The sequence below is a fragment of the Antechinus flavipes genome, chromosome 2 (assembly GCF_016432865.1).
Source record: "Antechinus flavipes isolate AdamAnt ecotype Samford, QLD, Australia chromosome 2, AdamAnt_v2, whole genome shotgun sequence".
NCBI classification, from domain to species: domain Eukaryota; kingdom Metazoa; phylum Chordata; class Mammalia; order Dasyuromorphia; family Dasyuridae; genus Antechinus; species Antechinus flavipes.
In genome coordinates this window covers 292,517,178-292,531,675 of record NC_067399.1, presented here as the reverse complement: position 1 = coordinate 292,531,675, position 14,498 = coordinate 292,517,178, and the positions used below count along the sequence as shown (strand labels likewise).

The 14,498-nt window shown below is 32.9% G+C and overlaps 1 protein-coding gene across 1 annotated transcript in view; it reads left to right on the top strand.

The window, feature by feature from the left end:
- Positions 1-1,055: 1,055 nt before the first annotated feature.
- LOC127546649 (cation channel sperm-associated auxiliary subunit beta-like) overlaps positions 1,056-14,498 on the top strand; it is an 81,410-nt gene continuing 67,967 nt past the window's right edge. Inside the window, exons 1-3 of the mRNA XM_051973661.1 lie at positions 1,056-1,104; positions 1,295-1,449; positions 4,198-4,355. Coding sequence (XP_051829621.1) covers positions 1,056-1,104; positions 1,295-1,449; positions 4,198-4,355 — 362 coding nt within the window. The remainder of the gene's footprint in view (positions 1,105-1,294; positions 1,450-4,197; positions 4,356-14,498) is intronic.

The following is a 14,498-nucleotide window of genomic DNA, read 5'->3' as shown; positions in this document are numbered from 1 at the left end:
GGTTCTCTTGACTTCAGGGCTGGTACTCTATCCATTGAGTCACCTAGCTGCCCCAATGTTTGTTTTTTTTTTTTTAATTAGTGAAACAACCTAAATAATTAGTGTGCTGATCAATATAAACTTCACATTTGTGAAACATCTTTTTCAGCTGACATCCATAAAAACCAAGTATTGGAATGAATTGAACTAAACTCAAAGTATAGTATTAAGGAAATGTTTTTTTAAAATAACAATGTACATTCAAGCTTTTTATTTCCACTAAAATATTGATAAATTTTAGTAAGAGGAGAAAGGGTTTTGTCTCAATAAATAAAACAAGTGATTTAAAATTATTTCATTTTCATCTCATTTAAAAATATTTACTTTGTGTGTTTTATAATGCACTCATCTTAAAATAGTGGATTAAAAAAGGGGCCTTAGAGCCAGGAAAACTTGGGTTTCCCCAATTGCTGATAGGAATTTAAAAATTTATAGAGACCACTGGCCTAGAAGATAGATTGATAGGAAGATGAAATAAGTTCTTACCATGTGCAAGCCACTGTGTTAAATCTTGGTGATACAAAAGTAAGAAAGCAAGACAGTCCCTAACTTCAAGGAGCTTACTTATATTATAAAGGGAGGGCTAGAGAAATAGTATGATGTGGAGAAGCCTAGAAGATAAAAGTTAATCTCTTAAACCTTCATGCTCTAGGGATTAAGTCCATTTTTTTGTTGTCAGGGAGGAAAGTGACTTGACTAGATTACACAAAGCATGGTGAAAAGATGGTTGGGGAGAGATAGGTAGACACTGAACTAAAAACTCTGCATAATGGAATGACTGGGGCAACAGGATGACTTTGAGCTCTTATAACTCATCCCTTCTTTTTAAGGATTAGCTCAGAGGAGTGAAGTAACATTTCTAAGAGTAACTTTCTTTGACTAAAGTAATGCTGTTGCTCTCACCTAGAAGTTATGGTGAGTCTAGGATCAACATAAAAAAGGAAATCTTTTAGACAGAAAGCAAAGCCTAGAGGCTAGACAAGCTAGTGTTAGAGATTTCATTTTCTCAGTGTTCCATGACACCTGGTAATACCAAGCTCATCAAAAATCATTCTTCCAGTGGGGGTCAGGTGGATGTTACAAATTAAGTCATGTAAGCCCAAAGCAAGCCCTGTAGGAGGCCCAACAAAAGCTAGTGGGACAGTGGGACAGAGTGACTGACAACTTATTCCAATCACACTTAAGAATGTGTTTGCTTACATCAGAGTAAAGGATTGAATTTCAAAAATAACTTTTTAAATTTTCTTTCCAATAGGAGTTAAAGCTTATCACAAAATAGGTCGAAGCAAAATAGTCATTTTTGATTTATACTATGACCATGTGGGCACTGATACTATAATTTCAGTGAGTAGGAAAACTGAGGATTCTATAGACATATATTCGGCATTTGATAATACAACAGTTGTACAGGTTGGTAAAAAATGTGCTGATAATGTGTACAATATTTTTAGGGTATGATTTAAGCATAGAATCACAGGTCTAATAGCTTCCTTAGAGGGAGATGATGTACTACTTTTAAACACAAGCTTTTAAACCTAAATTATATATCCCATTGCTTTATAGTCTTTAATGATAATCTAGTACACCAATTATGAAAATCAGCACTTATCAGTGTAGAATCAAATAGATTTTTTGGAGGCAAAATATTTATAAAAAAGTTCCATGGGCCTTTTAAGATTACAGAGCTAACTCTCCACATTAGACTCAATTTACCTGCCTGAAATGGTAGGTAATGGAAGTTTGAGTTATGCAAATATAAAGTGATGTTCCAGGTCCTCAGTAGCAAAAGAAATGCAAATCAAAAGAAACCTATGATTATACCTCAACCTCCAGTAATTTGGAAAAGATGACAATCAACAGGAATTTTGTTGAGGTTGTGGAAAGAAAATCACATAAATGCATTTTTTGCTGGAGCTATAAATTAGTTTAGCCATTCTGGAAGTCAATTATACAAGAAAAGTGAGTCATAATCTATTTGACTTATAGATTACACTGTTAGGCATATGTCTTTTAAAAGATCAATGACAAAAGAAATGTTGCAGTTCTATATATGTAAAAAGTTTAGAGCACCATTTTAGTAGTAGCAAAAAACCTGACAGCAAATCTCATGTCAATTGGAGAATGGCTAAAGATGTAGCTCACGTATGTGATAGAATATTAATAGTGCTGTAAGAAATTAGATTAATGAATATAGAAAAGCATGAAGATGCTTAAATGAACTGACCCAAAATGAACAGTGCAGAAATTGGCCAATAATATACACAGCAATAACTGTGTGAATTGAAAGAAAACAAAAATGGAAACTGAATGCTATGAAATTATAATGATTGAGCTTGACACCCAAGAGAAGGGTGAACCTTCTTTTTTCTTTTTCTTCAGAGTTATAGTACATAGGTATGAAATACTGATTATGATATCAAACTTTTTGATATTTTGGTTAGTTCCCACAACCACACACTTTAACCTCTTCAAAATTATGTGTATATATACATACATACATATGTATGTATATATAAAATGTGCAATCAGTATACACTTGTAGCCCAGGGCATATGATATTCTCAGCATATACCTTAACAATACTTATGCTATTGTACTTAATCAATCTACTAACATTTCTTGTACAAGACCACACATGGTTGTTTCTTTTGGAGATAGAATCTAGTATTCTGTCCATCTCCAGAAATATTTTTCAGGTTGAAGAATTAACTTATTTGATTCCTTAGGCCACCATCCTTTCCTGCCTTCATTCTTCTTTCCTTTTACATTTCCCATTTTTCTCTAAGACTCTTAATGTGTAAGAAAATGGAAGACAGGTAAGAATCAGCAAATCAAGTATTTTCAATTGTTGGAAAGTTGGAAAGACAGTTGGAGACCAGATTATGAACGAATAAGGGCAGATAATATTGCAAAACACTTTTTCTTTAGTATGCTCCCATTCAATCTGCATCTCTATTTCTTGAGCCCTTATCCATAGAGTTCTGGAAGAAGATTTGCTGGGGCCAGCTTCTACTTTTTTTCCTCTCCTTCCACCAGTCCCCAAAGCTACCCAGGCAATAATGAAACACTGGATTAGAATAGTGAAGCACTAAAAAGCAAAGCACCAGTAATTGAAAAGGAGAGGTCTTTGGGGTAGCTGACAGCTAGAGAAGTTCCTCAGCAAGAAATGATGAGGATGAGTGCTTTTGCTAGCTTGAGGGAAAAAGGCATTTCTACCAAGAGTCAGGGACACACTGAATGGAAGGCAGGACTCTTGGAAGGCCTCACCGGGAAAGAGAGAGTAATTTTTAAGTCAGGAAATAGCAATTGAATGCTCTTTCCCTGGTTCACTCAGGCCAATTGCTATGTTTAATTACAACATGAATTTAAAACTGAATTTAAAAACTATACAAAATCAATTCTCTAGCCAGTGCTTCAAAAAACCAGACACACCAAATCTTAGGAATTTGTAGAAAGGCAGTTCTCTCCACTTTGAGAAGTTATTTGGTTCAGGGACTATCTCTAACACATACTAGTTATGTGACCCCCCATTCTACTCACTGTTTTAGACAACTCAAGTTCTAAGACTTCAGGTTATAGAGAAGGTATTGACCTATATTGGTAAATGGTCTTTCCTTGTCTGGTAGTTTTCTGCAGCAACAAAACCACAGCTCCAATTGCCATTCCTTTTCCCTGCAGAAGTATGTAATTTCAACATGCCACTTTGTGACAATTTCTTGAAAAGAATAAAGAAGAATGGTATCCAATATTGTTCAGGCACCCAAGCATTTTGCTCTAATGAAATCTATATTTATGCTTTTCAAACCAATCCTTCCCACTAATCCTCCCCAACAGACAAAGAAGGTTTCCAGTAAGTGAAGGCTCAACAAATTTTCTTCTAGTGATCCCATACTTTCAAAGTCCCAGTCTTAAAGGAGATTATGGGGAGAATGGAGATGGAAAGTTTTCTTTACTCTGCACTAAGGATATAAACAGTTCTTTGCACACATAAGGTAATCAAGCAGAATATTCAATAGAAAGGGCTATTACTCAAGCTATTACAATTGTTACGAATTATACCATAATTATTAAATGCAAACAACTTTTTCCAGTTATATTTAAATGGAAAATGGAGAATGTTTAAAATGGTACAACATTGTTGTTTTTTCCTCTTTCCAGGTTAATGAAGATACCGAATTTGATACTGTATTAGCTCTACAGTACATCACAGCATATGAAATTGTCTTTTTTGCATATATACCCCTGGATGCTACTAAGAAAATGAAAAAGGATCTAAGATTTTATCCCCGTCACATTGGCAGAAAACTCCAACTAAAGTATATAGTGATTTATTTCATATAATTAAATTTACTATTGTTTTCTATATGCTCTAAAACCAAAGGTCAAACTCCATAGGTTTAAATCAGGGCCTTTACTCAGGCTTTACTCAGTTAAGAGACAAGTGAGATTATGGAGGTCAACTTGGAGAGTATCACTTATTGAAAAACCTATAAGGAAGCAAAGAAAAGATAGACACTTATGAATATAATTTCTTCTAAATATAATAAATAATAGAATTAGCTTTATTTTTAAGTGTTTTATTTTTCCAGTTACATGTAATTTTTTAACATTTATTTTTTGAAATTTTGAAATCTAAATTTTTCTTCTTCCCACTCCCAGTCCTCCTTGAGAAAACAATTTGAAAGATTATGCATGTGAAGTCATACAAAATATATTACCACATTAGTCATGTCGTGAGATAAAGCATAGACCAAAAAGGCCCGAGAAAAATAAAGTTAAAAAAATTATTCTTTGATTTTGATTCAGATTCTTCTCAATTCTTTCTTTGGAAATAGAATTTTTCATCATGATCCTTTAAAATTGTCATAGATTATTCTATTGCTAAGAATAGCTAAGTCATTTATAATTGATCATTAATATTGCTGTATAATGTTCTCGTGGTTCTGCTCATTTCATTTTGCATCATTGTGTAAATCTTTCTAGGTTTTTCTCCTTCCCACTCCCAGTCCTCCTTGAGAAAACAATTTGAAAGATTATGCATGTGAAGTCATACAAAATATATTACCACATTAGTCATGTCGTGAGATAAAGCATACACACACACATATAGGTTCTTTACACACACACACACACACACACATATAGGTTCTTTAATCTTTGATCTCTTTGGGATATTGACCTAGTAGTGGTATTTCTGAATCAAAAAATATTCACAATTTTATAGCTTTTTGGGTGAAATTCTAAATTGTTTTTGCAGAATGATTAGTTCAGTTCACAGCTCTACCAACAATGCATTAGAATCACAGCTTTCCTATAATCTCTCCAACAGTGGTCTTTTTCATTTTCTCTCATATTGGCCATTCTGATAGGTATGAGGTAGTACCTCAAATTACTTTAATTTTTATATCTCTAATCAATAATGTTTGAATGCAGTTTTATATGATAACTTTGATTTCTTCATCTAAAAATTGCCTGTTTATGTTATTTGACAATTTTATCAATTAGGAAATCATTTGTATTTGTAAGAATTTGACTCACTTCTTTATATATTTGAGAAATTATGTGCCAGAGAAGTTTACTGTAAAACTTCCCTTCACTTTCCTGCTTTGCTTTTAATTTGATTGCATTAATTTATTTGCACAAAACTCTCTAAATTTAATGTAATCAAAATTATACATTTGTATTTCATAATGTTCTCTACCTCTTTTTTGTTCATAATTTCTTCCTTTATCCATAGATCTGACAAATAAACTATTACATATGCTCCTAATTTACTTATGATATCACTCTTTATATTTAAATCATGTGCCCATTTTAATCTTATCTTGTTACACAGTGTGAGATTTTGGTCTATGTCTGGTTTCTGCCAAAATACTTTTCATTTTCCTAAATTCTGTTAAATAATACATTATTTTTTCCCCCAAAAGATTAGATGTTTAGGTTTTTCAAACACTAAATTGCTATTGTCATTTACTATTGTGTATTGTGTACCTAATCTATTTTACTGATCCACCACTATTTCTTGGTCAGTTCCAGATTGTTTTGGTGATTACCACTTTATAATACAGATTTTCTAAAGTTGTCACCTTCCTTCACATTTTTTTTTCCATTGATTCCCTTGATATTCTTGACTTTTTGTTCTTTCAGATGAATTTTGTTATTTTTTCTAGATCTAGAAAGAAATTTTTAGTAGTTTGATTGACATGGAACTGAAGAAATAATTTAAGGTAGAACTGTCTTTTTTTGTTTTGTTTTGCATTTAACATTAATTTTTCCAATTACATGTAAAGATAGTTTTGCAACATTCATTTTTGTATGATTTTGAGTTGCAAATTTTTCTCTTTTTATCCCCTTTTTCCCTTATCCCCAAGATAGCAAGTAATATGATATAAGTGATACATGGGCAATCATGTTAAATGTATTTTCATATTAGTCACATTGTGAAAAAAAATCAGAACAAAAGAAAAAAAAACACTAGAGAAAAAAAAAACAGCAACAAAATGAAGAGTATACTTTAATATGCATTCAGACTCTTTAGTTTTTTCTCTGAATATGGATCACATTTTTCCTTCTCAAGTCTTTTTGAATTGTCTTCAGTTTTGTATTGCTGAGAATAATTAAATCAATTTAATTGATTGCACATCATTGCGCAATATTGCTGTTACTATGTATGATGTTCTCTTGGTTCTGCTTCTTTTACTGTGCATCAGTTCATGTACATTTTTCCAAGTTTTTTCTGAAATCTGACTGCTCATTATTTCTTATAGCACAATAGTATTCCATTATATTCATATATCACAACTTGTTCAGCTATTCTCCAATTGATGGACATCTTCTCATTTTCCAATTCTTTGCCATCACAAAAAGAGCTGCTCTAAATATTTTTGTATGTATAGATCCTTTCCCCTTTTTAATAATTTCTTTGAGATCTATATCAATGATATTGATGGATCAAAATGTATGCACAGTTTTGTAGTCCTTTAGGCATATGAATTATCATTTTTATTATATCTGCTTGACCTAACTATGGGCAATTAACAATTTTACAGTTGTTTAGATCTGACTTTTTTCATGTGGAAAATGTTGTGTCCATATAGTGGCCGATTAGTTTTCCTAATGCTGAACCAGCCTCACATTCCTGATATAAATCTCACCTGGTCATCATTTATGTTCTTACTGATTTATTGCTGTAATCTCCTTGCTAGAATTTTATTTAAAAATTTTGCATTGATAGTTATTAGGAAAACTGGTTATTTTGTTTTTGTTTTTGCTTTTCCCAGCTTAGGTAACAACTTTGTAATTGTGTCACAAAAGAAATTTCGTAGGACTTTTTCTTTACCTATTTAAGAAAAAACCTTATATAACATTGGAATTAATTGTTCTTCAAATGTTTGGTAGAATTAACTTGTAAATCCTTTGGTCTTGAGGTTTTTTCTTATGAAGCTCATTGATAGTTTTTTTAAATTTATTTTTTCTAAGATTGGGTTAAGTGTTCTGTTTCCTCTTCTTTTAATCTGAGCAATTAGATTAAATGCAATATTTCTGCATTTTCATTTAGATTTTTAGATTCTTTGTCATATAATTCATCTCTTTTTAAAAAATTGGACTTATCTTGTTCTGAGAGGGAAAAGTTAAGATTCCCCACCAGTTTTATTTTAATTATTTGGATGTTATACCATTTGGTGCATATATGTTTGGTATTATTACTTCATTCACCTTTTTGGGAGAGTGTATGGGATGTTCAGGGATGATTAGAATTTCTGGTGTGAGGACTTGTTGAACTATTTTTAGGGTTGCTCATCCATTTTTTTAAGTCTACCTATCACTCAACTCACCTGTGGATCCAAGAAACTGTGGCATGCATAGTGACCATATACACAGTAAAACTGTTGGGCAGATAGACTAAACCAAGTTAAGAATAATAACCAGGTCTTAAACCTATTGGTAAGTTAGAGGAATGTCTGCCCCAAGTATGTTATGACTTCCTCTGGCAGAATGGGTAAATGAGAACAATTTGTTTTAACAGCCAAGAAGGTGGCTGAAATATATGCTGTGGATTGTTTAGAGATTGGTCAGACATTGAAAATGTCAAGTTTGTTCACTGCATCCAAAACCAGTTAGCTTGACTTTTGTCTTGCCACTGGACTTTAATGACTCTAGAAAAGAGAATAAAACATGACTTTTTGCAACTCTGCATCATTTAAACCCAATTCATGTGCAAATCACTCTATGATGTCATTGGTCCTCTTTGAAATGAAAGATAAACTTAAATCTTTTAGCAAAATGCAGGACTTAATTTTTTTTAGCTTATCTCTTTTATATCTTTTTGTTTTTGTTTTTTTCTGAGACCATGATTACTATTCCTCTTTTAAAAAACAAACCAAAAAATTCAGCTGAAGCATAATAAATTCTGCTCTAGTCCCTTATTTTTACTCTGTGTGTTTCTGCCTTTAAGTGTGGTTTTTGTCAACAACATATTGTAGAATTCTTGTTTTTAATCCACTCTTTTATTTGCTTCCCTTTAATGAGTGAATTCTTCCCATTCACATTTATAATTATATTACTTACTGTATTTTCCTGCATCTTGCTTCTGGCCCCCACTTATCCTTTGCTCTCCTTTCAGTCTCTTCCTCCTTAATTTTTTTTTCCTGACTACCACTTCTCCTAAAACATCCTTCCTTCTATAACCTCCTATTTAATTATTCCCACTCCCTACTCTTCCCTGTAGGGTAAGATAAATTTTTATACCCAGCTGAGTGTGTATGTTTTCCCTTCTTTGATGAAAGTTAGATTCAGGTGTTGTTTGCCACTTCCCCAATCAAGTTCTGAAGTGTAAATTTTTTTGAGCTTTCTATGTTACCCTCCTCACCCATTCTTCAAGTCCACCCCTCATTTCTTACATTTTGTATTTTTTTTTATTTCATCCTTTCTTAGTCAACTCACACACATGCCCCCTGTCTGTATGTACTCCTTTTTGGGTTATAATCATTATTTTCCCACATCGAAATGTAAACATTTAAAGCGTGTTGATTCCTATAAAATTTATTTATTTTTTGATGTTTTTCTCTAAACCTTGCATTTGAAAGTCAAATTTTCTATTCAGTTCTCATCTTTTCTTCAGGAATGCTTGAAAATTCTTTATTCCATTAAATGTTTTTTTTTTCCTCCCTGGAGCACTATACTTATTTTTGCTGAGTAGGTGATTTTTAATTGTAATCTTAGTTCCTTTATCCTCTGGAATATCATATATCATGTCCTTCAGTCCTTTAATATGGAAATTATTAAATATTTTGTTGTGCTGACTATGACTCTGCAATTTTTGAAATTTTTTTATGGTTACTTGTAGTATTGTTTTCTTAATCTGGGAGCTTTGGAATTTGGTTATAATATTCCTGTGAGTTTTCATTTTGGGATCTCTTTCAGGAGAGGATCAAGATATTCTTTAGATTTCTATTTTACCCTTTGCTTCTAGAATATAAAAGAGTTTTCCTTGATAATTTCTTGAAAGGTGATGTCTAGGCTCTTTTTTTAAAGAGTGGCTTTCAGATATTTCAATAGTTCTTAAATTGTTTCTCTTTAATCTAGTTTGTTTTTCTAGTGAGATAGTTCATAGTTTCTTTTGTTTCATTCTTTTAATTTTGTTTTATTGATTTCTTATAGAATCACTAGTTTACACTTGTTCAATTCTATTTATTATTGGGTATCTTTTTTCTATGTGGCTAATTCTGTCTTTTAAGTTTTTCCTTTCAGTGAATTTTTGTGCCTCATTTATGATTTGATCTGTTTTGAAGTATGTTATTTACTTCAATTTTTTGAAATTCTTTTACCAAGTGGTTGACTTTTCATGATTTTCTTGTATCACTCATTTCTTTCCCCAATTTTTCCTCTTCCTTTCTTATTTGATTATTAAAATCCATTTGTAGCTCTTCAAATACATTTTTTGAGGCTTTTGATGTAGATGCTTTGTTTTTATTGTTTTCTTCTGAATTTGTTGTTTTGATATTCCCTGTCACACATGATAACTTTCTATGGTCAGGTTCTTTCTTTTCTCATTTGCTCATTTTTTCTAGGTTATTTATTGACTTTTAATTTTATTTTAAAATTGGACTCTGCTCCAGGGGTGAGGAGAGCATTATCCCAAGCTTCAGGTTTTTTATGTTGCTTTTTTCAGAGCTAGTTCTGGATTTCTTTAAATCGTCATTTCTTCTCAAGTGGTATGATCTAAGGAGAAGTGTTGTCACTGATCTCCTGGCCTGTGCTCTTCCTTGTAACTACAAGCACTCTTTTCTATCCAACACAAGTTCATAATGCTCTGCCACCAATTGGACATAAATAGTTTCTATGAATATTTGTGGTGGACTTTCTAACTTTATGCATCTTTTGTATTTCTTTTGAGGTAATTAAATTCTGATTTGCTCAGTACAGAGCCTTCTCTTATGAAGGCATACCATGCTGGGAAGTCCTATGCCAGTGTCTCCCACCTTTTATAATCAATATTATAATGTCTTCCAGGTCCATAAACAGAGCTATATGACTGAACTCTTTTTTCATTGCTTGTTACATTCTTGTTAATTTTGTCCATGGGAAAATCTATTTTTAGTGATGTCATAGTTTCTGTCTGGAGTTAAAATTCTTTAAGTAACTGTTGATAAATCTAGGAGAATATAACTTTCAGTTTTTATTATTGGCTTCTAAAGTTTATCGAGCACAATGGAAAAAGATCAAAGAGGAATTTGTAATATTAGAAGATGAGATTCAGTAACAATTCCAAGGGACCCAAGTTGAGGCAAAAGAATTTGAAATTTCAGATTCAAAGGAAAGTATCATAAAAAAGACATTTGACACATAAACATTAGTATCTTCTTATAGATTCTAATGCATATTGGAATTAATATATCAGTTATTATTTTTGATCAACAATACCTAGAAGTTGGAGGCCCTTAAGTAAAAAGAGTTAAGAATCTTTATAATTTTGAAACTCAAGATTTCTTTTTCTACAGATTATTTTTGAGTTAATGGAAAATAATTTATGAAGTGTATACTATATGCCAGGTACTATGTTTACACTAATAATGTTAAATTCTAACGGAAGAATAAAATAGGGAAAGTAAAAGTTTGTCTAGACTTAGAACGTAGGGTTCCAAAGGCAGAAGACATTTTTTGGGGGGAGGGAGAGTGAATTAAGCTTGTCTTTTCTGGAATTCTACTTATGGTTATTTCTGAAATGTTTCTATAGTTTTATTTTCAGTGATGTTTACTTATTTATTCACATCTTTATCAGTAAAAAGCTGTTAGAAAACAGTTTTGTTTTTTATTCTGAACTTCTCTTGGTATTTTTGTGCCAATTGCTGCTTCTTCACAATGCACAGGTGGAAGTAGAAGGCTTCTACCAACCACACAGCACTTTCTGTCCCAGCTGATTTAGAATAGTTATTAAGTTTTGCTGATATTATTTTTTGGTCTTTTTTCTTTAAGGTACTGTATAAGGGAGATACTGAGGCACTCATTCATTCTTAACAAGAATCATGCTACTAGTTGACTAGTATGGAGTCATGCATAAAAGCAGAAATTGTAATTACAACTGCCTCCCCTCCCCTTCCATTGATTAGCCCTGATGATTTTTATAATAAAAAAAATCATATTGAATCAACCAGTTTGTGAAAAAAGACTGGATAGTAATTAAAAAGCATTTTATCAAGAAGGATGATTAGTCTGTTCAGATTGGTTGAGGAAATGATCATGCTGCCCTATGGATCTTCTCAAAAATATCAGAATGGCTTAGAATTTGGAAGATCTGAGTAAGTAGTGAATAAGGTGTAAGCTTTCTACCTAAGCCACTGAGGAGCAGAAGAGTGATGAACGCATCCTCTTCTTACCTTCTTGGACTTTATGAGCTTTGAAACATCCAGAAATGATTTGGACTTTTTCATTAGCATCTTAACAGAATCTCCAGGACAGAAGTAGCTGGCAGCAGTGTCTGGATCTAGAACTGAGAACAGGCCAAACTTGATGAGGAAAAGCAGAAAAGTTCTACTATAACTAAAAGAAACATGTCAAGTATCCCAATCAAAAGGATATGCTGGAGCTTTGAGTTACCTCTTTGAGGAGAGAAATCAACAGTTGTTAACCATTTACTCTAGGTGCCCCAAGTTTGAATTCACTTGCCTCCTAGAAACTATGTGTACTTGTAGAATAGATTTAATACTATCTTTTTTTGTATATTACTATAGTAGATAGTCCTTTCTAAAAACTTGTGAAGCCTGGTTTACTGATATCAACTGAAAATCATTGGTAAAGTGCTTCAATGGAGGCTCTTGAATTATAGCATTAACCACTTCCCTCCCTCCCCTTAATGCCTACCATGCAGGCTTACTCCTAGAGACCTTTAGGAGGGTCAGTTTGCTAGAGCACCTGGAAGTTAGGGCATTAGCTCCATGTGCCACATTGAAATCATGGTTGATGATGAATATAGATCCATTTCCTCTCCATAGTATAGATTCAAACTGGGGTCACTGGTGATCTAAGTCAGTTAAAAATGATCCTCAGTTGTATTTTTTTTCCTTCACTCTTCTCTACATTTTATGTGGATTATTTTACTGTAATTTTGATTTTAATCTGTTTTTCTCTTTTTTTGTTTTTGTTTTCTCTCATCATTTCAATCATGTCTGAGTTTTTATAACGCCATTTGGAGTTTTCTTGGCAAGGATACTGGAGTGGCTCGTCATTTCTTCTTCAATTCATTTTACAGATGAGGGAATTTAAGACAAACAGGATTAAATGGCTTGTCCAGGGTCATACAACTAGTAAATTTCTGAAGATTTCTTCCTGCTTGCAGGCCCAGTACACTCTCCACTGTTCTTCCTAGTTGCTCTTTTTTGTTTGTTTTAGAAGAAAGTGAAGTTTTACCACTTTCTCTTTCACTTTTATTGGAAGCCACTATGGTTATTCTATAAAATTTGTCATTCATGTAATATTATAATTGGCTCTCAACTTTGCAAGTGGAGACCTTGATCCAGATAATTGTGACTTTTATGTGCAAGGCAACACTCTAGTCACTAGAGATATAGAAATAAAATTTTAAAAAGAAATAATCCTTTATGTAAAGGAACTTATACTTTAAGTTGTTTTAAAGGCATACACATTCAAAATCAGAGCAAGAAATGTGTCTGGAATTCAAGGAGACCAATAGGAACTAAGAACACAAACTATACTAGATAACAGATGGAACCAGAACTCGGGGAAAAAAAAGAAGTTCTGAGCTGTACATTTAGGAAACATGCAACTAGAAATAACATGTCATTGAACCAAAGGTGGTATAAGTTTAGAGCTCCCTATCAATTTCTTTTTTTTTTAATTTTTATTTAATAATTACTTTATATTGACACTCGTTTCTGTTCCAAATTTTTTTTCCCTCCCTCCCTCCACCCCCTTCCCTAGATGGCAAGCAGTCCTTTATATGTTGGATATGTTGCAGTATATCCTAGATACAATATATGTTTGCAGAACCGAACAGTTCTCTTGTTGCATAGGGAGAATTGGATTCAGAAGGTATAAATAACCCAGGAAGAAAAACAAAAATGCAGATAGTTCACATTCGTTTCCCAGTGTTCTTTCTTTGGGTGTAGCTGCTTTTGTCCGTCATTTATCAATTGAAACTCAGGTCTCTTTGTCAAAGAAATCCACTTCCATCAAAATATGTCCTCATACAATATCGTTGTCGAAGTGTATAATGATCTCCTGGTTCTGCTCATTTCACTTAGCATCAGTTCATGTAAGTCTTGCCAGTCCTCTCTGTATTCATCCTGCTGGTCATTTCTTACAGAACAATAATATTCCATAACATTCATATACCACAATTTACCCAGCCATTCTCCAATTGATGGGCATCCATTCATTTTCCAGTTTCTAGCCACTACAAACAGGGCTGCTACAAACATTTTGGCACATACAGGTCCCTTTCCCTTCTTTAGTATTTCTTTGGGATATAAGCCCAATAGAAATACTGCTGGATCAAAGGGTATGCACAATTTGATAATTTTTTGGGCATAATTCCAGATTGCTCTCCAGAATGGTTGGATTCGTTCACAACTCCACCAACAATGCAGTAGTGTCCCAGTTTTCCCGCATCCCCTCCAACATTCATCATTATTTTTTCCTGTCATCTTAGCCAATCTGACAGGTGTGTAGTGGTATCTCAGAGTTGTCTTAATTTGCATTTCTCTGATCAATAATGATTTGGAACACTCTTTCATATGAATGGTAATGGTTTCAATTTCATCCTCTGAAAATTGACTGTTCATATCCTTTGACCATTTATCAATTGGAGAATGGCTTGATTTCTTATAAATTTGAGTCAGTTCTCTATATATTTTGGAAATGAGGCCTTTATCAGAACCTTTAACTGTGAAGATGTTTTCCCAGTTTGTTGCTTCCCTTCTAATCTTGTTTGCATTAGTTTT